The 22,304-nt window shown below is 50.2% G+C and overlaps 10 protein-coding genes across 10 annotated transcripts; 7 read left to right on the plus strand and 3 right to left on the minus strand.

Moving 5' to 3' along the window:
* Nucleotides 1-461: 461 nt before the first annotated feature.
* Nucleotides 462-2,258, plus strand: N7458_005063 (putative serine peptidase, family S28; the record flags this gene model as incomplete). The annotated part of the gene is made up of 3 exons (XM_056908445.1): nt 462-671; nt 730-944; nt 1,004-2,258. The coding sequence occupies 3 exons, from the start codon at nt 462-464 to the stop codon at nt 2,256-2,258; spliced, it is 1,680 nt and encodes a 559-aa protein (XP_056767063.1).
* Nucleotides 2,259-3,379: 1,121 nt separating this feature from the next.
* Nucleotides 3,380-3,970, minus strand: N7458_005064 (uncharacterized protein; the record flags this gene model as incomplete). Its single annotated transcript, XM_056908446.1, has 2 exons — nt 3,380-3,540; nt 3,592-3,970. 2 exons carry the CDS (start codon nt 3,968-3,970, stop codon nt 3,380-3,382), a joined length of 540 nt encoding a protein of 179 aa, XP_056767064.1.
* A 1,138-nt stretch (nt 3,971-5,108) lies between these two features.
* N7458_005065 (oxidoreductase, short-chain dehydrogenase/reductase family) lies at nt 5,109-6,064 on the plus strand (the record flags this gene model as incomplete). Its single annotated transcript, XM_056908447.1, has 4 exons — nt 5,109-5,326; nt 5,399-5,599; nt 5,651-5,802; nt 5,856-6,064. 4 exons carry the CDS (start codon nt 5,109-5,111, stop codon nt 6,062-6,064), a joined length of 780 nt encoding a protein of 259 aa, XP_056767065.1.
* A 114-nt stretch (nt 6,065-6,178) lies between these two features.
* N7458_005066 (GroES-like protein) lies at nt 6,179-7,392 on the minus strand (the record flags this gene model as incomplete). The annotated part of the gene is made up of 3 exons (XM_056908448.1): nt 6,179-6,359; nt 6,401-6,959; nt 7,020-7,392. The coding sequence occupies 3 exons, from the start codon at nt 7,390-7,392 to the stop codon at nt 6,179-6,181; spliced, it is 1,113 nt and encodes a 370-aa protein (XP_056767066.1).
* A 2,154-nt stretch (nt 7,393-9,546) lies between these two features.
* On the plus strand, nt 9,547-11,720 carry N7458_005067 (uncharacterized protein; the record flags this gene model as incomplete). The annotated part of the gene is made up of 4 exons (XM_056908449.1): nt 9,547-9,619; nt 9,666-9,967; nt 10,295-10,531; nt 10,584-11,720. 4 exons carry the CDS (start codon nt 9,547-9,549, stop codon nt 11,718-11,720), a joined length of 1,749 nt encoding a protein of 582 aa, XP_056767067.1.
* An 840-nt stretch (nt 11,721-12,560) lies between these two features.
* On the plus strand, nt 12,561-12,989 carry N7458_005068 (uncharacterized protein; the record flags this gene model as incomplete). Its single annotated transcript, XM_056908450.1, has 1 exon — nt 12,561-12,989. One exon carries the CDS (start codon nt 12,561-12,563, stop codon nt 12,987-12,989), a length of 429 nt encoding a protein of 142 aa, XP_056767068.1.
* A 258-nt stretch (nt 12,990-13,247) lies between these two features.
* On the plus strand, nt 13,248-13,781 carry N7458_005069 (putative dUTPase; the record flags this gene model as incomplete). Its single annotated transcript, XM_056908451.1, has 1 exon — nt 13,248-13,781. The coding sequence occupies one exon, from the start codon at nt 13,248-13,250 to the stop codon at nt 13,779-13,781; it is 534 nt and encodes a 177-aa protein (XP_056767069.1).
* Nucleotides 13,782-15,231: 1,450 nt separating this feature from the next.
* N7458_005070 (fungal specific transcription factor domain-containing protein) lies at nt 15,232-17,818 on the plus strand (the record flags this gene model as incomplete). Its single annotated transcript, XM_056908452.1, has 6 exons — nt 15,232-15,327; nt 15,384-15,645; nt 15,710-16,295; nt 16,344-16,997; nt 17,064-17,416; nt 17,514-17,818. The coding sequence occupies 6 exons, from the start codon at nt 15,232-15,234 to the stop codon at nt 17,816-17,818; spliced, it is 2,256 nt and encodes a 751-aa protein (XP_056767070.1).
* Nucleotides 17,819-17,995: 177 nt separating this feature from the next.
* Nucleotides 17,996-19,604, minus strand: N7458_005071 (purine-cytosine permease family protein; the record flags this gene model as incomplete). The annotated part of the gene is made up of 2 exons (XM_056908453.1): nt 17,996-18,780; nt 18,839-19,604. 2 exons carry the CDS (start codon nt 19,602-19,604, stop codon nt 17,996-17,998), a joined length of 1,551 nt encoding a protein of 516 aa, XP_056767071.1.
* A 507-nt stretch (nt 19,605-20,111) lies between these two features.
* N7458_005072 (2-4-dichlorophenol 6-monooxygenase) lies at nt 20,112-22,011 on the plus strand (the record flags this gene model as incomplete). Its single annotated transcript, XM_056908454.1, has 4 exons — nt 20,112-20,371; nt 20,449-20,838; nt 20,899-21,096; nt 21,159-22,011. The coding sequence occupies 4 exons, from the start codon at nt 20,112-20,114 to the stop codon at nt 22,009-22,011; spliced, it is 1,701 nt and encodes a 566-aa protein (XP_056767072.1).
* Nucleotides 22,012-22,304: the final 293 nt, after the last annotated feature.

Below are 22,304 nucleotides of genomic sequence, written 5' to 3' on the forward strand. Positions count from 1 at the left end.
CAAAGCATAAAGTGGGGGTTAACGCTATACGTTGCATATATTTTGTTTGGTGTCGCTGGTGCCTGGTGACAAGGCCCAACGTTGCCAACTGTCAAGCAGTGTTTGTTTGGGTTGCATCATGCATGGATACAGGACAATCCAAGAGAAGATCCCAAGCCGCACGCGATGATTTGTGTTTCGGGGACCCTCTGCCAAGTTTGCCCGTCTGGCCATTCACAGCGCCCGATTGCTGGGCACTTGCAGTAGCCTCCGCAAACAATACTTGGCGGGTATTATTGTTCTCGGAGGGGTCCCAGGCCACAGAGCCAGTTGGGTAAATATGACCATGGGGAATGGGTTTATATACGGAGGGCGGCCTTTCGAATTGGTAATATGGTTCTTTTGACAATTACCAAGAGCAGGATTCTTTTTCAGATTGCATTCCAGCGGTATTCGTTGAACTTTGCTTTGCTGTGGAAAGTATGCGGTACTCTGTGCTCGGCCAGGTGGCCGTCACCCTGACAGGGCTGTCTGGTCTGGCCGCTGCGATGGGCATGGGTGCTATTCGGCGGGAATTGAGGCTGGCGGCGGAATTTGGGATCAACCCTGATTCTATGATCAAGCAGCAGAAGTCTGCGAATGAACTGGCTAACGATGATGACTCGGGCAATGTCGTGGCGAAAACGGTTTTGGTAGGTGAAATCAATATGCGACCGTCGCTTATGAACAGAGTGCTGACTTGCGGAATAGCTTCCAATCGACCATGGAGATCCCTCTGTCGGGCACTATGAGAATCGCTACTGGGTCAATGATGAGTATTATCAGCAGGGAGGACCTGTCTTCGTGTACGATGTGGGCGAGGCCACTGCAGAGGCTGCGGCGAAGCAGAACTTGGGCAACTCGACTTCAGTCCTGACCGAGATGTTGAATCAATTCGGAGCAATTGGTATTGCATGGGAGCATCGGTATGTTCTGCATCGTTTTCGTTGACTTGGTCATGACTGACTCACTTTCTTGGTTATAGATACTACGGCGAATCGCTCCCTTTCAACGTCACTGTCGATACGCCGCCCGAGGATTTGAAATACCTCACGAACAAGCAAGCATTGGCCGACATCCCATTCTTCGCGAAGAACTTCACCCTTGACGGGCACGACGAGGATCTCACCCCAGCTGCGAAGCCGTGGGTTATGATAGGAGGCTCATATTCCGGTATGCGAGCTGCTTTCACTCGCCATGCTTATCCAGGCACTATCTTCGCCTCCTACGCGTCCTCGGCCCCCGTCGAGGCTCGGGTGAATATGAGCATGTACTATGACCAAGTCTATGCTGGCATGGTGGCCAACGGATACTCGAATTGTACCAAGGACATCAAAGCCGGACTCGAGTACATCGATGAGGAACTTTCCAAGAACGCAACTGCAGCTGTGGCAATTAAGAAGCTCTTCTTTGGCGACGGAGCGGAAAAGAATAACAACGGCGACTTCACCGCAGCCCTCGCAGGCATCTATGGTTATTTCCAAGGATACGGTCTCGGCGGCGGTAAAGGCGGACTCGGTGCTTTCTGCGAGTACCTCGAGACCGATCCTGCGACTCTCCAACCAGCCGGACCTGACGGCTTCGCGCCCCAGCGAGGCAATAAATACGTCGCCGAGCGTTTCGCCTCATGGCCCATGTTCGTCAAACTCGTCAACTTCAACTACGGCACAAACTGTCGGCAAAGCAACACCACCCAACCGCTAGAATGCACACTCAACCCCAAATCCACGGACCCAGACACCATCAGCTGGACCTGGCAATTCTGCACTGAATGGGGCTACTACCAAAGCAACAACTTCGGCCCTCACTCACTGCTCTCCAAATTCCAGACCCTCGAATACCAACAATACACCTGTAACCGGCAGTTCCCCGAGGCCGTGGAAAAGGGCCTCTTGCCCAGGATGGCACACGCCGACGCGACCAACCAGGAAACCGGTGGCTGGACTATTCGTCCGTCGAACGTGTACTGGAGCGGTGGACAGTTCGATCCCTGGCGTACCCTCTCACCTCTGTCCACCGAGGATATCGCCCCGAAGGGGGTGACGTTCACGACAGAGATCCCGAGGTGTGGCGTGGAGACGGGCGAGCACACGCTGTTTGGGTACATCATGGACAACGCGGAGCATTGTTTCGATTTGATGTCCAGGTTCGCTCCGGGACGGATCTCGCGTGGATACTTTTACGAGGCGTTGGAGTCGTGGTTGCCCTGTTTCAAGCCTGCGACAATGCACGGGGACTGATCCGGATTGTCTTGGAGGGATGGAGTGGGAGAATGACGATGACGGGAGAGGAGAAGCCCACTGGAGGCGCGCCTTCGGTTCAGGGATCGGCGTAGTGGAGACTCATCGTGAGTGGCTTGTGGTTTTTGGTGACTTTCATTCGTTTTGTCCATATGATATTTTTTTCTTCAGTCTGGTGGTTGGCTCTGGAGAGTCACAATATGATGTGTAACTTGGTCAACGGCCAGTCGCTGTTCTCTCCGCGGATCGTCTATACCCTTTTTCTGGTGTGCTTGCGATCCCGGCCCTGAAGAGCTTATTATTCACCAACATAAGAACCTTCGGTTCCGACGAACCTTCGTTCGGGTACTGGTCGAGGTACCTGTCCGGAAGTTAATTGCACGTGCGGCGCTGCCGAGGATTTTCGCTTCCCCGCGGTAATTCGCATGATGAACCTTTGTGTGATCGACGGGATACTTTATTGACTCATTTTCCTCCGCTCTTTTGACAATGACAACCTACATTCTTTGAACACTCACATATTATAGATCAAAATCACCTATTATTATCCAAGTATCTCCCCCTTCTATATCCCACGTCAGATCTCAATCGGAGATATACTGCCCCCCGCATAAGCCGCAAGCTGCAAGCTGCAAGCTGCAAGCATAAGCTACAATGTTACTCAGCCCAGCCATCGTGCTACTCGCCCTCTACGCAACCTTCCTAGTCCTGCGTCACCTCGCCCAGTTACACCACCACCGCAAACTCTCCAAGCAGTTACACTGCCAACCCCCGCCACCGGCAACTCAGGCTGGCTCGGCATCCCGGCCTTTTTACGGCTGAGCAAGGCCGTCCGCGAAAAGCGGTGGATTGACTATCTGTGCGACCAATTCGATATCAACGGCACGACGTTTACCCAGCGGTTTTTGTCGCGCAAGTTGCTGACTACGATTGAGCCGGAGAATGTGAAAGCTATCCTGGCGACCCAGTTTCAGGACTTTTGTCTGGGGACCAGGCATGAGCAGTTTTATCCGTTGCTTGGGGATGGTATTTTTACCTTGGATGGGGCGGGTTGGACGCATGCTCGCGGGTTGTTGAGACCGCAGTTTACTCGGGATCAGGTACGTTGACATGACACACCTCTATTCGAAGGCTCTCCTTTTGTCGAGGTTGATTATTAACTCTTCCTGCAGGTCGCCGATCTCTCCATGCTGGATGACCACATCACCCACCTCATCAACCTCATCCCCAAAGACCGCAGCAGCTTCGACATCCAACGCCTCTTCTTCCTCCTCACCCTCGACTCAGCAACACACTTCCTCTTCGGCGAATCCGTCGGCTGCATGTCCCCGACAACAACGGGCGTTCTCGAAAAATCCGCCGTCCGCAACGCCCAAGGTTTCGCCGAGGCTTTCACCACCGCACAGGATTACCTCGCCGCGCGGTCCCGCGCACAGGGCCTGTACTGGGTGATTAACCCCAAGGAATTCCGCGAGGCGAATCGCCGCGTGCACGAGGTCGTGGATCACTACGTGAACGTGGCGCTGGAGGCGAAGCGGAATCCGGAGCGCAAGCAGGGCGATGGTCGGTATATTTTCCTGGAGGCGTTGGCGGCGGAAACGGATGACCCGAAGATGTTGAGGGATAATATGTTGAATATTTTGCTGGCGGGGCGTGATACCACGGCGAGTCTGTTGTCGTCGACGTTCTTCTATCTTGCGCGGTATCCGCATGTGTTTGCGAGACTGCGGAAGGAGATTGTCGATGCATTTGGGGATGGTAAGAGTGCGACGGTGGAGATTACTCAGGCGAAACTCAAGGATATCGCATATCTGCGATACGTCTTGAATGAAGGTCAGTACCTGCCTCCTACCGCATATGGGTTCCTGACGACAACAACTGACCTGTGCTAGTCCTCCGTCTTCAACCCCCGTCCCCGTCAACTTCCGCGTCGCAACAAAAGACACCTCCCTCCCCGTCGGAGGAGGTCCCGACCGCCGATCCCCCGTCTACGTGAGAAAGGGCACACTAGTCGCCTACAACGTCTTCGCCATGCACCGCCGCACCGATTTCTGGGGCCAAGACGCCCGTACTTTCCGCCCCGAGCGCTGGGAAGAGAACGCCAAGCATGGATGGGAGTATCTGCCCTTCAACGGTGGCCCACGTATTTGTCTTGGTCGTAAGTCTACCAAATTCCCTCCACTTTACCTGTGGCACTTGCAAATAATGGCCGTGGCGAGCCGGTGCTGATATTCATATAGAGCAATATGCCCTGACCGAGGCGAGTTACACCGTCGTCCGATTGATGCAGCACTTTGACTGCCTTGAGAATGCGGACCCGGATTCCCGTTTGGAGCCGATTAAGAACTCGAATTTGACGATGATGCATGATCATGGTGTGCCGGTGAAACTGTATGCTTCGCAGTGATTGTCAGTGGGTTATGAATGACGTTTTGATTTCTTTGTATATAATTGAACGATGGGTAAATAACCATGGAAGTATTCGAGTTTAATGAAGTTATTCGGTGAGGTGGAACACCGAGCATAATATGCCCGCATTCAGTCCCCCTGATACCCACCACCCGTCCCAAGACAGTCAGCTCTGACAGAAATGAACTGGCGTAGCAGCTTTTCGAATACGAACGGTCGGGCAATATATCACGGTTTCGATAAAAGAGGAAACCGAGTGCGAAAACAAGCTCCAATCATCGGAGATAAACCCGGCGTTTACCCGGTCTACGGCAGGAATTAAGAGGGTTACATCATCATCAACTATGTTCCATTTAAAAGGTGCCTTTCCTCTGTAGATGGTATAAAGTTATAGACGAACGCTAAGTTGATTGCAAGTCATAAACCGGCATCACCGACAAAATGTCCTTCCCCTACAAACACGTTCTCCTTATCGGCGCCACGGCAGGCATCGGCCGTGCCATGGCCGACCGATTCATCGAGACGGGCATCAAAGTCACAGCCGTTGGTCGTCGCCAAGACCGACTCGACGATTTTGTCCAGAAATATGGCAAAGACAAGGCCAGCGGGGTCGTATTTGATATCTCGGATACCTCCAAGACAACGGCTTTTGTTGATAGGTGTGTCTATTCTTCCATCTAATTGATCTTCCGAGTCGTCACGCAGCGAACTAACTCCAACAAAAAACATAGTGTGATGCAATCGCATCCTGATATTGACTGCTTATTCCTCAACGCGGGTACACAGAGTGTTTACGACTTGAGCGATCCAGCTAGCTTTGACCTGGAACGGTTTCAGAGCGAGGTTCACGTCAATTACATTAGCCTTGTTGCACTTACGTATGCATTTGTCCCGATCTTCAAGAAGAGAGAGACACCGACGAGCATCATTTTGTGAGTGAAGCCACTTATTGAATTGGGAAATACAGTACTGATAGTTCTTAGTACGGGCTCCAACATTGCCATCGTCCCTGCTGCAACGCTACCCGCGTACTGTGGATCCAAAGCTGCCTTGAACGTCTTCACGCTCTGCCTTCGGGAGAGTCTACGAAACACAAACATAAAAGTCATTGAGATCTCTCCCCCTCCTGTGCAAAGTAAGTACTACCCCTGGGATTACGAAATTCAATGTTCTGACGTGTATCCCCAGCTGAGCTGCACGATTACATGGGCGAACATGGCAAAAGCTTCGGTATGCCCGTGAATCAGTTTACGGATGAGGCGCATAAGGGTCTTCTCCAGGGAAGAGACCAGATCATTATCGGTGCAGTTGGACCTGCGGAGACCTTCAACGAGATTGTTGACAAGCGACGGGCGGCGTTTGAGAATTTGGCCAAGATGATGCGGTCAGCCCATTAATATGGCTTGGATCAGGCTTCGGGATAATGTACATTGAAAAGGGTATAAAAGAATATCGACCTTTTTGCAGGCAAGTTTGATTGACATTACTCATTGACGGAGACAAGTTGCAGGTTAAGCCGAAGAAAATTTAATCACGACTTTGGTCTCCAGATGCTGACTAGCTCTCTCGTAGAATTGCGGCGCCTCGTCCACACTGATGATACTGCTCACAATGAAGCTAGGCTTGGCCTTGCCTTGTGAGATCATTTCAATCAACTGAGGTGCAACCAAGGTCGAATCGATGGCACCAGATCTAACCAGCGGACCCTTTTAGAGAAACTCGACATCGCCCACTGGAATGTTGGGAACAGGAAGTGCCATGGGGAGGTACTCAACGCATCACCCGTAGCTTTGAACGTGCCCACTCGGCCAATTCCACCGCCAATCTTCGTGATGGCTGTCATATTCTCTAGCACTTTGTCATCTCTCAGTTGAAGCTGATGGGCGGCCTCGGTTCCAACACAGTCAACACTCCGGAGGACTCCGTCTGATTCTTGACGCAAGATTTTCGTGATTGGGTCTGAGTGGGTAAGATCAATTGGCATAGCACCAAGGCCCTCGGCAACTGATAGTCGCCGGCGATCACCGTCCACGAGAAACACGCGGGAAGCACCGCGCAGCATGGCCGAGTAAACAGCCATCAGCCCTATGGGACCAGCACCAAATACTGCGACCGAGTCTCCTGGTTGATACCCGGCCAAATCGAGGGCACCCCATCCTGTAGCGAAGATACTTGATGCGAGGAGGTAATCAAGGTCGGGGTTTGCGAGAGTTGATTTTGAGGGGGCTTCATCGGTAGCTTGCGGGATTGGAAAGAGGTTGTCATTTGCGAATGGTACTCGTACGTATTCCGCTAACCAGTTTGTCAGTGTTAGGAAGCACTGACTCAGCATCTTGAAGACGTGGTTCTAACCTTGACACCCCGTCGTCAAATAAGAATCCAAACCCAGCCCAAGCCCCATCAATTCGGCTGTAGAAAGATCTTCAAGCCCGTTAGAAGCTTGATCTGGAACCACGACTTTGTCGCCGACTGAGAATGAAGTCACCGAGTTCCCGACCTCGACAATGATCCCGAGTGCTTCGTGGCCCATCACCCACGGTACCTCTTTCTCCTCGTATGCGCCATTATAGGTGTGAATGTCTGCACCGGATATAGCTGACAAGCTAACTTTAACAATGACGTCCGTTGGGTCGAGTATTTGTGGAATTGGTAACGTCGATACGTTGACCTGAAGAGGATATCCACCCCAAGTAACAGCCTGCATAGACGTGGCGTTGAGACCCATGATGAATCGGCAGATTGATAGAGATACACAACGGTAAAGCACCAGGACTGTCTACTAGATATAACCTAGCTAGAGCGGCTGTTATTCCGTACTTTATCAGATCTAAGCATTGATTTTAAATCAGCTTGACAACCCTTATCCGCCAAGCATGGGCCCGAAATCCGAACAACCAAGCCACACTTCACGGCCAGCTCTTTCTTGGCGGTCATCAAGCTGTGGATCTGCAACTTCCCGAAACGATAATCTAGATTAGGCATCAGGTTTTTGGGCATGTAGCCAAGACGCTTGATCACTGCACTTTTGAATCCTACCAGTAAAGCCGATACCTGGAATGTCGACAAGAGCTTGGCATTGTCAGCGAGTTGCATTAACTAGTGTCAGCTCAATTAATCGTGTAGCCAATCATAGCGGGCTTCATGGACTTAAGGATTAATCCAGCCAGTGGGGGTGGGCGTTCGGCATAGCCCCGAGGATCCACTATTTATCATCACTAGACTTTGTTTCTTTTTTTCTTGAACGAGTCGCCGTATTCGGGAAATAGTCGAGAGATGTCCTGCCGAATTTGGGACTACCTACTTCCAGTGACGTAGATTCAAATAAGATTACTCAAGATTTAAAGTGTTTATCATGAGGTGTAAGCGTACTAATCAAGATTTGATCGCGGGTTAACGATATATATCCGCAGCTGAAGTGCGAACTGCCCTGGTGCCTGAACTCAATCAAGGTGTGTGCATTGCCTACCTGCCTCTGAGGAGGAAAGTTTTGAAGTAACTCGGTGAAGACCTCCAATTGATGCGATGACCAAGCTTAAACTCGAAGAATAGCTCTCCAAGCCAGCACCATACTCCATCGGCGGCTACCGATCTGCGGCAGCCACCGTTGCCGAAGATCCTCCGGCCGGACCCTGTTCATCGGAGGTAGTCACCCTTAGCCCCGCCCCGCCTCTTTGGCTTACGCTTCTCGAATCCATAAATTGTGGGTCCACGATTGAATTGCGCCGCAAGCGAGGGCCTAGTTCACTGAATCTTCACAACAGCCGACAAGAGTATCACATCGAATTGGTCAAATCGGCATACGTAATGGCATAAGCCTCTTTCGCTGAATTCTTGTAGACCAAGTAGATTACCCGTAGGCTCATGCCCAACTGGACGAACGATGCTGCGAGTTATATGGTGTTGAAGGATTTGTTGGGTATTCCACCCAAGGTATTAGTCGGTGCAGTACGTTCCGCGCTACAAGAGTTGCTTACAAAGACCCACGCCAACGCCACACGAAATATGGAGGCCTATTCAATGGGAATGGGCTGTGCTAGGCTGGGCTATAACGAACCCGTGAGAAGTCTAATTTCTCGGCTAGAGATGACAGAAGCGCACTCCACTGCGAGGAACTGCTATCCAACTTGTACGCAATCCACTTCGTAACATCGATGAGAGAGCTGATAAACAGCAAGCTTGATGAAACGTGTCTTACGGGCGATCTGCGGTTGGTCTAATGCAGCCACGTTGGAGTAGAGAACACATAGATAAAGTAAAGTTAGCCCACAAGAAGCAGCTAGCGAAGGGACTGCTACGGTCCTCTCAGAGACTCTCGCGACCATGTGTCTCAACTTACATCCTCAAACAACCCAATCAGATTACATTCCAAGATCTAGATCACGAGTGTTTGATTACTACCACAAGAAAGGAACTGGTAGTCCATTAACAACAAGGACTAGGCAAGTTAAAACACAAGAAAAAGAGGCATATTCGGGAAAACACAGTTAGACATAGCCCAGCAACCCCACAAATAAGAAAGCAAGACTTGCGAACTGGGACATTCCGGACTCGAGGTCAAGACACCAGCCTATATGGCTCACCCTGATATCGGCAAAATTTAGTTCTGAGCTGCGTACTACGAAAGCCAAGCCAAAGTGACAGAATGCGATCAAGAAGCCGCCAGGCGTGAAAGACGATTGGAAAAGATTGTTTCTGACCGCGAGTTGAGATTGATTCATCTGTTTCCAGCTTAGCGCTTACCTTTAAGGCGATCCGGTCTAATTCGGCCGAACTTGACCGAGTTAGCGCAGAGGCCATAAAAATAGCGGACGCTCTATCCGCTCCAAAGTTGCATGTTCAGAAACAACCGATAAGAAGCCACAGCAAAGAATCTATCATTATGTTGCGTAGCTCAACGCCTGAACAGCATCGGCGGAAGAGAGTTCGTAAAGGAACAAAGAGCTGCTGGGAGTGTAAGCACCCCGCTCCGTGATAAAGAACGCATCTGACATCGAGCAGGCAAGCGGCGAAAGATCAAGTGTATTCCATCCCCGGAATCTTCTGTTTGCACTGGTTGTCTTGAGAGAAGCACGTCTTGTCTAAGTCAGGCGTTTGTGGATGATGATCCATCACACCATGCCGAGGACCCCATGTTGGCTCGCCGTATGGCTAGGGTGGAGTCATTGCTAGAAAAGCTGATGGAGAGGATGCCCCAGGGTCAAAGTGGTGACAGCTTGACTCCTGTATCTCATCCGGTAACGGCGAACCAGGCTAGACCTCTTTTTGCATCACAGGCAGATGATTCCCGGGCGCAGGCTGGTGTTAGTCCTCTTACTGGAACACTTGAGACACTTCGACAACAACTGACGAGGATGCTACCTTCTCAGGCGGATGTGGACTTTTTACTCTCGTCGAGTCACGGATGGTGGCTAATCCAGCAACATATTATGACCCATCTACCAGACTCAACTCACGATATGTATAACGTGACCGTTGTTCCACAAGGACATCCGATAGCGATAGCGAGACTACTTCTCTGTATTACAATCTGCATTCAGCAACTTCCACCTGACATAGAAGTGCAAAGACTTCAAACTCCGGTGCCATTACGAGAGACCATGAATAGTATCATGGATTTTCTAGTGTAGAATGTCACCTCTCATGACGACATCACTGCAAGCATCGAAGGAGTTGAGTGTCTGGCACTTCAAGGAATATACGAGGTCAATGCTGGTAACCTTCGGAGATCATGGCTCTCTTACCGAAATGCCGTCGCAATATCCCAGCTTCTTGGTTTACACAGAGCGGCCGCCAAGGCGTCTTCGGAAACCCAGGAATCGACGGAGACAAGAAGAAATCATCTGTGGTATCAGGTTTCGAGAGGAGTGAGTTGTTTCCCTCAATTTGCAACCGATCATCAATGCTCATACTCACTAGGAGCGTTACCTCTCTACCTTACTCGGCGTACCATCTGCAACAGGATCAACTGTTCTTCCTTTCGATGACGACGCTACTTGGCTTTCACCGGAAGACGTCTATCACAAGCATTTATATCACATAGCCGGACTCATACTGGTTCGCAACCAAGAAGATTCCACACATTCGTTTTCAACCACCCAGAGAATTGGCGAACAACTCGATGCGCTCGCAGACCAAATGCCGTCAACATGGTGGGAGGTTCCCACCAGCATCCCAAGCAACCGCACGAAAGAAGCATCCAAACAGTTTGAGCGAGTAATGTGCCAAATATGGCACTTCGAGCTGGAAGCTCTGTTACACCTACCATTCATGCTACGCGCAGCGAACGATCGACGCTATGAATATTCGCGTGTCTCTGCCCTCAACGCCAGTCGGAGCCTAGTCAAGAGATGGCTTGCCATTCGTGAGAGTCAGAGCACCTTTTACTTCTCTAATCTCCTCGAATTCGAGGCTTTCACTGCAGCGATTACGCTCCTACTAGGGCTCCTGGGACAGGACCAAAGTATGAACAGGGGCGACTCTCAGGAACGGGACGAGGATTCTCGCATTGTAGAGACGGTTGTCCACAACTTAGTGAGGCTCAAGCAGCAGGGTTCTGGTATGTCTGTGGGGGATCAAAGTATCTCGGTTATTCGTACACTTCAACGTTTCCTTTATAAAGAAAATTTCTCCGGAGCCCTGACACTTGAAATTCCCTTCTTTGGAACGATCAGGATCGCACATATGGGCGCGGTACAACCGCTGGAAGGGGAGCGGATCCTTGGGGCTAACCGGCGCCAAAACACTTCACTGCCTCGACCTGCAAAATTGGCGCCGCCTTCTTCAAAATTGGGAACTGGCTACTCTCATGATTGGGTCTCCTCTCGAGAAACACCAGTCCTGCCTGAACTGGTTGAACGTGGAGAGGTTTATACTGAACAAGATGTAGCGGGAAATGCCACGATTTTGCAATTCTCTGGTGGTTATCTTCAACTTCCTGATATGCCGGACGTTCAAAGTGGTCGTGAAACAAATGAGTGGCCAGACCTAGAAAGGGATATGATATTCTTCTACAGTCTGGTGAATACTGATCTGGTGGGTAATTGGACGTTCTAAGAAATGCTCCAATGCCAAAAATTGCGTAAGAGGAATCATCGAAAACAGGTTTTGGCAAGTGCTTGCTTCAGATAGAATGTCAATAAAGAAAACTCTCCGTCTCGTATTGAACCCACACCCTCTAGTTACCCATATAAACCGATGACGATGCCTCATCCTCAGCCGGGGATGCTCAAAAGCTTCATCCTAGTGGCACACCCCGCGAATGCCATCCTCATATAACCGCAAGAGACAGTTAATGAGCTTCAAAAGAACTGAAGACAATCTTCTAATTTGGCTAGTTATTATGACAGAGCGAAAACAATGAAAATGATCAAAAAGATAACCACGAGGGGTGTTGTACCTCTCGCATTCCACCCACCCAATTCCTCCCCGCACTGCTGGCCGAGCGAGCTCCACAAAGTTTGCTTCACAGCTCAAGCCGGAACAGGTGGTTACCGAGTAGACCACCGGCAGGGAGGGTTGTTTGTTCGAACTGGAAGTGATTTATAACCTGCGCTGAGGATACTGCTAGATCCGAACTGGCCTTCGATTTCCCACCCCCTGAGTTACTAGAAAATCAAGGGTAGTAGTCTGCATTTGATTGATTGCAGAGGATAAATTACCAGCGCCGCATATCTCCGTACTGCAGACAATCCGTCATGTAGTCGGCCGAAATCGACCGATACATACAGAGGGACGGCGGAAGAAGACAAGGTCGATGTGCAAGACGGCTTGACACATCACCTATAAGAAGATGGGTCCTCAGATTTGATGATGGTGCTCCCAAATCAAGACAACTGTACAAAGATATCTTCCATTCCAGCCGTAGACAGTCTCTGCTGAAGCCAATCTGAGACTATGGCCCTCAAGCAAGACACAACCGGTATCATCGCCGCCGCCGAAAGCCACATGCTCTCCTATTGTGCCGACCTCACCTCACCCACATTCGAAACCTCTACCGAGCGGGCCGCAAAAATGGCCACCTACTACCTTCCAGCCATCTCCATCTTCACAGGTGGAACCATCACCCAGCTATCTGACCCGTCGCTTTACGTACAACTGATCGCGGGTCCTCTGAACAAGTTGGGGGACCTTCCTCAGGTCAGAGGACATCGAGTCGATGCTATCAGCGAGAACAGTGCAATTATATGGCTTTTACTGGAGGTTAGTGGGATTCAGATTTCAAAGGTTTATTTCTTCAGAAAGATGGAGCATGGAGTCGAGGGGTTCGAGGGTGGTATTTTTGATGGTGAGATCTGGTTGTTGAAGGAGCTGGCCAAGGAGTGAATACGCGGGGATAGTGGAATGATGTTATATTAGGAGAGAATTGCAAAGCACCCACGCGACGTTCTGCGTTGTTGTGTTGCCCCAGCAACGCAGATCTTTAGGTTCAGCACAGGCACCGTGAGAAGTTGACCATCGTCGTGTAAATAGATACAATTCCTCCTGGCCTCAATTAATCCCTAATATACGTATACATATCATCCTGGGTATCACTTTTGCAAATACAAAACAGGGTCGCTATCAACATCCAACAGGCAAAGCATGATTCTCAGCGGACTTCAAATTGTCTCTCGTCAGCTGGTGCGCAATCTACAACACGTTGTCCAGCAGCAACAACCATGCGGTATTGATCTTACTCTGCGCCAAGTTTCCGAGTGGACATCAGCGGCTACAATCGACTTTGATAACACGAAGCGACAGTCCGCCAAAGTTTCCGGGCTGTGCTTCGACGTTCACAGTCAGATGATCACATTACCACAAGGCGCCTATTTGGTTGATTTCAATGAAACTATTCATGTTCCCCGAAACTGCATGGCAAGCGTTTTTGCCAGATCATCACTATGGCGATCTGGTGTTGGGATCCACGCCGGGGTCGTTGATGCGGGATATGAAGGCGCGATGGGCGCCTTGATGGAAGTCAAGAATCCTAATGGGATTGTACTGTATAAAAATGCCAAGCTTGCTCAGATTGTGTTCGAGGAAATGGCGGAGACAGTGGAGGGGTATAAAGGAGTTTATCAGTCTTCAACGAGCAGTGCTGGACGTGATGGGCAGGGTCGTGTGACAAATAGCTAGCATGACAAGCGTATATTGATTAGTTAGCTCTATTTCTTGATCCGCGAGAATCCTAATAGGCTGGACCTGTCTCATGAACAGTCCAACATCTGATACTCCTTATAAGACAGCGCCAGATACAGTAGAAGGTACGCCAAATAGCAAGATTAGACAACTCGCCTTTGTCATATAAATCAACACATCCTCTGGTACTCATGTACATCCACCCAACACCCCATTCTTCCTAAGTCTTGGTTGGAGGCTTCAATAAATGGTACAGCAGAATACACTCTTTTTGGTCCGAGCTCTTCCCCTGCAATTGTAGCCGATTCGTGTGTATGCTCTATCCGGAGAGGCCCTTTTAACTCACTCTTTCCGAGCGAATAGGCCTGGACCCTGAGCAGTAATCAGACGAGCAAATCTAACCCCGCATTCTACCAGTACCCCACAATCCCCGGGATTCGGATAACTCCCTCTCCTTCCCAACTTATCAATTTAACTTCAAATGGGTGCGGAGCAGATAGGTCCGATTCGGGACGCCGTTCTGTAGAAGCCAATCGCCGACCCCGACAGACCGAGTCAGGCCATACAATATGCTCGGTATTGAATGGCTCTAGCCGCAGAGGTTCACCGAAAAAGTCAAAAGCCGTGAGAATCTGTACGTGATCGTTTGGTAGATACACCTAAACCTTCGGCTTTGATTAGCTAATTGTTAGCACAAGGAAGTGGCTTGAACTCTCGTATGATGTGCCAATCATAGTTGTGCCCGGAACAGAGTAATCCTCGGCATTAAAGCAAGTGAACTTTGGAACTGGCTTCTTTCCCATCAATTTCTGCAAGATGTACCAGGTATCAAGCCCCAGAATACAGCAATTCAGACCAAATTAGCCTGTTCAGACCGCAAGGGTGTCATGGTGTATTTGCAATCCTCCAGCGAAGTCGATGTGTGAAAATCACCGACTCTATGGACCTCTAGCATCTGCAAGAGGTTTCTAAAGTTTATCCAGTACTAAGGATACTCTACGTACCATATTTCCTCTGCCGGGTGGGGCTTTCCTTTCTGAGCTGCCGCCGCTTTTATGAGGGCGTTCAGAGTTAGACTCACTGAGTAAATCTCAGTCCAGGCTTACGCAGAGTGCTCACGTGATCATAAGTGAGTGCTCACCTGGATATGTTACTAAGCACCGGGTGGCCAGATCGGCCGGGAAGTACGTTAATCCTCAGCGCTTTATAAGCCCCGCCGACACCGGCCGGCGAATCACACGTGCCGATGTCTTATCTGCCTTTCCTGATAGCCCGCCTTCTTGACCCTAATAGCTCGTCGTGGTTGAAACCGCTACGATTGAGGGCACGTTCGTGCTAGCAGATGTCCCTCCTTGATTTCATCTCTACTGGATCAAATCCTGGGATATGATATTTTTTTTTCACTGCGACATGGTGGATTCACAAACGCGGACCGGCGTGGAATCGAATGCTCCGCTCACAGCGCGCAAGTACCGGTCGAAAAGACAGCGACCCTGCGATCTGTGCCGCGGACGAAAAACCGTCTGCAAAGTTCTTCTTGGGAGTAGTGTCTGCGAATTGTGTAAAAAACTGGGGAAGAGTTGCACTTTTGTCTTACAGCCGATAAAAAAGCAGCAGCCGCGGCCCCAACCCAGCGAGGGCCACCTTCAGACTAATCCCTCCCAAGATCAGAGAGCCTCTGGGAACACTCCAGAGGACCCGATGCGATGCGAGCCACGCAATATCGCTAGTGGGCCTGTGGATAGTTCGTTTGATGTCGACATGTTCTTGGCCCCTCCAGCCACCGCTCAGACACCAACATTCAACCCCCAAACTGCATCGCTGAACACTATCGAGTGGCCGTTTTTGGAGCCTTTTGATGGTAAGAACCCGATTTTGCTCATGTGGATTGTATGGCTGAGAGTATATATCACTAGCTCATGTAGAAGATGGTACCGACTTCGAAAGTCGACCTTCGACGGCCGAATCTCGATCTCAAGCAGAAAGTCTATCGCCAGTTCAACTAGAGAACAGAGACGAGCAGCAGCGTCTCATTGATGCGCCCGCGATTGGCAGCGAACAATCCGATTTCCACGAATACACCTATCCTGCCGTGTCTAATGATGTATTGTCAATGCCGAGCGACGGGGATTGGCCCGAGGGATTCTCTCTGGACACACGACGGGGATACTCGACGCAATTGATCGGTTTGTCCAACGAGACGGACCCCTTCCTCCTACGTCACTTTCAATACGACATGTTCGATAATTATACCATGTGCCGACTCATCTACCGCAAGATGACAGACGATGTGACTATGCAAAATCATATTAACAGTTCTACTGCGGGCGAGACTCTGAAGATCCCAGCCAGCGAAATCCCCATCCATTTTCAGGTATTCGACGACTCTATTTGTCACGAGAATGTGAGAGCGATGGAGAGGGACTTTTCGGTCTACAATTCCGAGGCGGAGGATTGCAATCTGCTTTATAAAGTCGTTCCGAAAGGCTTAGGCTTTCGGCTTTTGAACCTGTAAGATGATGGCGCTTGCATGGTGTGACTCTATCGCTGACTCTGTAGCTTTTTCAAATTCGTTCAACCTTCATATCCGGTCTTTTCCCCGCGAGATTATGAGCAATTCAACACTGACAACGGATATGATCTTCCCGTGGGCCTTAAGGCAGCGATGTATGCCTTGGCCATGCCATTTTACTTCTTGGACGACCATCTCTGTATGGACAAAGGGTACCTGGAGCAGCCGCCAACGGACGGACTGTGGGGAATTGCCCAAAGAAGTTTGCAACGCCATTTCCAAAAACCGCACCTCTGGTTGGTTCAACTTTGCTTGTTACTATTGCAGAGGCCACCCGCAAACTTTGCTGTTGGGGATTTACCAGGATTATGGGCCTTGTCCTGCTCGGCCCTCGCAGCTGCCGAGTCACTGGGACTGCATTTGGACCCGTCAACATGGCGCCTGCCGCGGTGGGAAGTTCGCCTGCGGAAGCGATTGTGGTGGATTATATACTCTGATCATACCTGGCGTGCGTTGGTCTCCGGGCGCCCTTCCCATCTAAGGTCCGATAGCTGGATCGTTCCGAGGCTCAGACCGGAGGACCTGGAAGCGGATGAGTATAGGAATGTTGAGGTCGGCAACGTGATTCGACAGCAAAGTGCGTACTCACTCGCGTTGTGTGAATTGAGCGTGATAGCCAATGATATTCTCACCGATCTGTAGTAAGTTCGGACCTCTCTTTGTTCCCCTTATTGAATATGCTTCTGACATCTGCTCTGTGCTTTTAGTAGCGCGAGAGCAGCGTGTGAGGCAAATACTCTACCTGAAATCTTGGCTCGCGCACAACCACTCAGGGCAAGGCTGCGGGAATGGCAACACTCTGTCTTCAGGGATCAGGACACCGAACTCGACTCTGGTGGGTTTCGCCAATACGTTCATTTACGTGTGGCACTCATGACACTGGAGGTACTCCTCTTCCGAGCCATCCTTCGAGCTCTAGTCTTCCCGCCTCCTTCGGGCGATGAGAGTTATACACAGTTACACTCCGAAATCCTTCAAGACAGTCAATCATGTGCTGAATCGGCAGTTGAGCTAACCTCGCGTCTCACATCGACACATTTCGTTAATTTTTGGCCTTCGTGTAAGTTCTCACCGCACTGCACTGGTTAACCTGTCCTAGCACACCTTTCAGTACAATATGAGTATTAGATATCTATATCTATGGCTATCTCGTTTAGCCCTAGCTGACTCTGGTTTTCCTTCAGATGCAAGATACTTCTTTGCCTACATATCAACATTTATACTTCTTCTTTTCGTGCAGTCACCTTCTATGGAAATGGCTTCCCAGAACAAAGCACTGCTCGAAAAATGGAGAGAGATCATTCGAGCACAGGCACGAGCTTGGCCGGTTCTAAAGCTCGCCGTTATTAGACTCGATGCCATTTTCTTTGCGGGTCTGGAGAAGGTGGTGAACTCTGCGCGAATGGATAGCCCGGCCCAGATCCTGCTAATTCTACAGCAGCCACAATTTGCAAACCCCTGACGGGCAAGACCGTTAAGTGTTTTTGGAAATACCCATTAGATAAGACAAAGACATGAATTCATAATTGGTTGTTGGAGGATGCTGCAGGTCAGAACTACCTTTATGGCTCATATTCAATCATTGTTATGATACAAATAACCAAATTCTATATATATTGAAACATTCTAACTCATACAATTATATGTCGCCTTCAAACTCGGATTTGAAGCCGGTATACTTGCGTTCCAAGTATCTCAGCGGAATATACAGAAGAGTAACAGCCCCCAAAGAAAGCTCCCAGCTAATATCAGTTCCATAGGGTGCATTGCCCACTTTCAAAGCAATCGGGCCAACCCACCAAGTCTGGCTCATGCAAAGCAAGGCCAATACAGTGCCGATGACGAAGACCGAGAAAGCTGCGATTCCAAGAGGAAGGCGCTTCCGATCAAACGCCGCAGAAACATCATATGTTGTATATCCGCGTCGGAACACGAAATGCTCGACCATCAAGATAGTGCAGAAGGGCGTCAGCCAGTAGGCACAGATGTTCAAAAAGTCGGACATAACCGCCTCCAGATTATTGCGACCACCAATAGCGGCCGCCAGGAAGATAACGGCACCGATCAGAGACCAGACAACACGGGGAATGATCAGCAACTTTTTCGACATCATTTGAATGCTGAGTCCCAGGGAGTAAATGTTCGTAATGATGACCGCCACGGTCGAAAAGGACAAAATGAGCTGGACGAACTTGCCGAAACCAGTGACGCCCGCGCCGTGTCCCTGGAAGCATTGGCCGATGAGGCCGCCCAGGCCGCCGCTGTTATAGGCAGCGGTGAAAACAGGGTTGGAACTAAACACCAAAGTGCCAATAGCAGCGCCGAGTGCCTCAATCAGAAATTGGCTGGTAAAGAGGCCCAAGAATGCATATAGGAAACACTTCCACGGCGGAGTGTCCGAACGCATGTACACTCCGTAGTCGGCTGCGATCGGCGCCCAGGCAAACTCATAGCCGACGATGGTAGTTCCGAATGACAGAACTGCTGAGATTTCGGCGGGGGCCCTTGCCCATGGGCACATTCACAAAGTGTGGTGCTCCGAAACCAGCGAGGATACAGAAACAGATGAGCATTGCGATCCAGGACCACCTCTCATAGACGTGCACCAGATGATAGCCAAAGAGGCCAACGATGACAGCTGCCAGGCCGATGATGAGGACAGCCACGGCCATTGGTAGTTTCCCGTCTCCGACATCATAGAAAATGGTAGCACCAGCAATACAGTTAACCATGGCCCATCCGATCTGGTTCAGGCAGTTGAGCAAAACAAGCACCTTAGCCGGCCACCAGCCAAAGCAGAATCGGGGGAGTATCATAGTGCGCAGGCCCATTTTAGGGCCAAAAGTTGCCAGCCAAGCCGCGGGGATCGCCCCGATCAAATTGAAGAAGAGGCAGCACAGGAACGAGTCCCACCATCCCAGGTAGAACAACGTAGGTCCCAGATATCCGAGTGCAATGGAAGCGGTTCCACAATTGGCACTGAAGAAGAAAGTAAACAGGTCTCGCGGATTCTGGTCGGTCCTCACGTCTTCTGGGATCTGCTCGACTCCATATTCCTCTGCGCCAATGAGATTGATCCATCTGCTGATTTTGGACCAGACGTTATTGGACTCAGATTGGTAACTCATCCCAAGCTCGACCTCGGTCGGTGATGACGCCTTGCTCACTGGCGTCTCCTTCATTTCTTTGCCGGTGGTGTATTTGTTGTATGTTGGGCTCTGTCTTTCAATCATGCCGGGATCAGCCATGGTGGTGGATGTTTGTCGGTGACACAGAAAGAGTTGGCCGATGGGGAGTGCAAGTATAAAACGATTTCTCGATTGAGATAAGTGAATGTAATAGGAACCCTATAGCGTGGTATAGTGTTTCTGTTTGTCAAAGCTCTTTGTCAAGCTTTTTGAACACTTTTGGAAGTCCATTGCGGATATAGTGGCGAAGTAGGTTGCTCGGTTTGGTTCCCGTCGGGCGTCGGGCGTCGGCTGTCAACCTCCTCGGGGGATAAGATAGTGGCTTGACACGGTACCATAGATTCATTCACTTTAACCGTCGGGCATGAGCATACTGCTCTTATTAGACAAAGGAAGATGATAAATATTGTCGCAAGATCGATAGCCCGCTATAGATAGCAATTTTTCCTGCCTAAGAGTTTCGATAACTTATCGAAGTGAAACTCTAAAAGTTATCGTCGAACAGCTTCAACCAAGTGGGAGCTCGTTAGGATATTGTTTGATTCCTTCCAACTCTCTATGACAAAGATGACTGCGACAGAATACGATGTCGTGATTGTGGGCGGTGGCCCTGTCGGTCTCTTGGTGGCATACCAGATGGCACGCTTCGGCGTGTCGGTGTGTGTACTTGAGAAGCAGGACACCAGGACGCAGGAAAGCTTTGGGCGAGCAATCGCTCTCTTTCCCCGAACATTGGAGCAGCTGGATCAGCTCGACCTGATCCAACCGATGCTGCAGAAGGGATTCGCGTGCCGGGACAGCGTCACTTACAAAGATGGAATTCAGCAGTAGGATACCCTTCCCCTGTTCTCTGGTTGTGTTATTCATTGCGGTAAATGCTGACACTGAGCTCCTCCGACAAAAGGATTCCTGGACGAGTCTGGACGTTCATGGAGAATATCAAAGGCACTCAATTTGATTTCACCCTTGTGCTTCGACAAATGTACACCGAAGCCATCCTCCGTGAAAAGCTCGAGTCTGTCGGCGCCGTCTACTATCAGTCAATAGAGTGCACTAGCTTCGAGATCGACGATGCTGCACCACTCGATGCCTACGGTGTGACGTCTTATTTTGTGGATACCCAAACTCAAAAGCCTATGACGCTGCGCAGCAAGTTCATCATTGGCGCCGACGGAGGTCGCAGTTTTGTGCGCAAACACGCTGGGATTCCCTTTGATGGCGATACTTCGGAAGACAAGTGGATTCGAATTGATGGCCTCGTGGAAACGGACATGCCCATCAATCGTGCGTATGGGTGAGTTGATCTTGATTTTCTATTGATTGGTATATGGATCTTAACCACAAAATACAAAAGTGCCATCGAAAGCAAGACACATGGAAACATCCTCTGGGCGCCCCTGGACCATGGAGCGACGCGCATCGGCTATGCTTACACTGCCGAGATCGCTGCGAAGTATCCCGACGGAGTGACCGAGGAGGTCGCTGTCAAGGAAGCCATCGAAAGCATGAAGCCTTTCAACGTCAAGTTCACAGAGGTGCACTGGTGGACCCTGTAAGTTGTCTCATGGACTGTGCCAATTTTGTCTCAGAAGGAGAAAGGCTGATGGATGACAGGTATACGATTGGACAGCGCATGGCCCGCGATTTTTCAACCCAGGAACGGGTCTTCCTCTGCGGCGATGCCGCCCACACGCACAGCAGCGGCGCCGCGCAAGGCTTGAACACCGGTATTCACGACGCAGTGAACCTGGGCTGGAAACTAGCCTCGCACATCCGTGGCTTCACCCGGCCAGAGGTCCTGAAGACTTACTCTGCCGAGCGCAAGACTGCCGTTGAGAAGCTGATCAATTACGACAAGGACATTTCCCTTCTCATGACCCACAAATGGCCAGCATGGTATGACGGGGACAAGAATGCTGATCCCTATCTCGTTCTGGGCAAGATTTTCCAGGAGGCAGCATCTTTCAACACCGGGTTGGGCATCTCATACCCTGAGAATGTCATCAACCAGACTCCGTCGGCTGAACTCGGCGTCGTCCCAGGGACCCGCTCTCCTGACGCCGTGATTACTGTACCCGGAATCAACCACAAGACTAGCGTCCACCAGGTCGCTCGCAATGTGGGCAAATTCTGGGTCATTGTGTTCACAGGAAAGGTCGAATCCACCAAATCTGCACTGAAAGCACTCCAGAGCTATCTGGAGACCGACAAGGAGCTGTATTCCCACCCAGCTCTGCGGTGGGTTACAGTTAGTGCCACTCCCGGGTGCTCGCCTTACGAAGCATTGGGTATGCAACCGTTTGGCGATACCTACTTTGACCAAACCGGTGAGGCCCATGCTGCGTATGGAGTTCACTTGGCCAAGGGAGGAGTCGTCATCCTAAGACCCGATGGGTTGATTGGATCAGGGTGTAGCCTCAACGGGGCGTCAGTCAGGCAATACCTGTCAAAAATCATGAATTTGTAGATGGTAGTTTTGAGGATCATCTGTCTTTTACGAGTTATTTTGGATTCAATGTCTGTATATTAGTGAACAATAGATTAAATTTTTTTGAAAGTTTTTCAGATAGGATGGCGGGAATTTTTCTAACGAGCTAAATAGAGTATTACAATGTTTGATTGCGGAGCTTGAGCTTAGCGGAGCTTAGCGCAGCTTTTTCCTTGGTTATCCAGTGGTGATGCCAAAACGTCAAAAACGGGGGATGGTGATTGGTCAATTGTGGCGATTAGATCTACCCACTAGGATAAAAATGGAAGACA

Source organism: Penicillium daleae (genome assembly GCF_028827525.1).
Source record: "Penicillium daleae strain IBT 16125 chromosome Unknown utg000005l_segment0_segment0, whole genome shotgun sequence".
In the NCBI taxonomy this organism is placed as follows: Eukaryota; Fungi; Ascomycota; class Eurotiomycetes; order Eurotiales; family Aspergillaceae; genus Penicillium; species Penicillium daleae.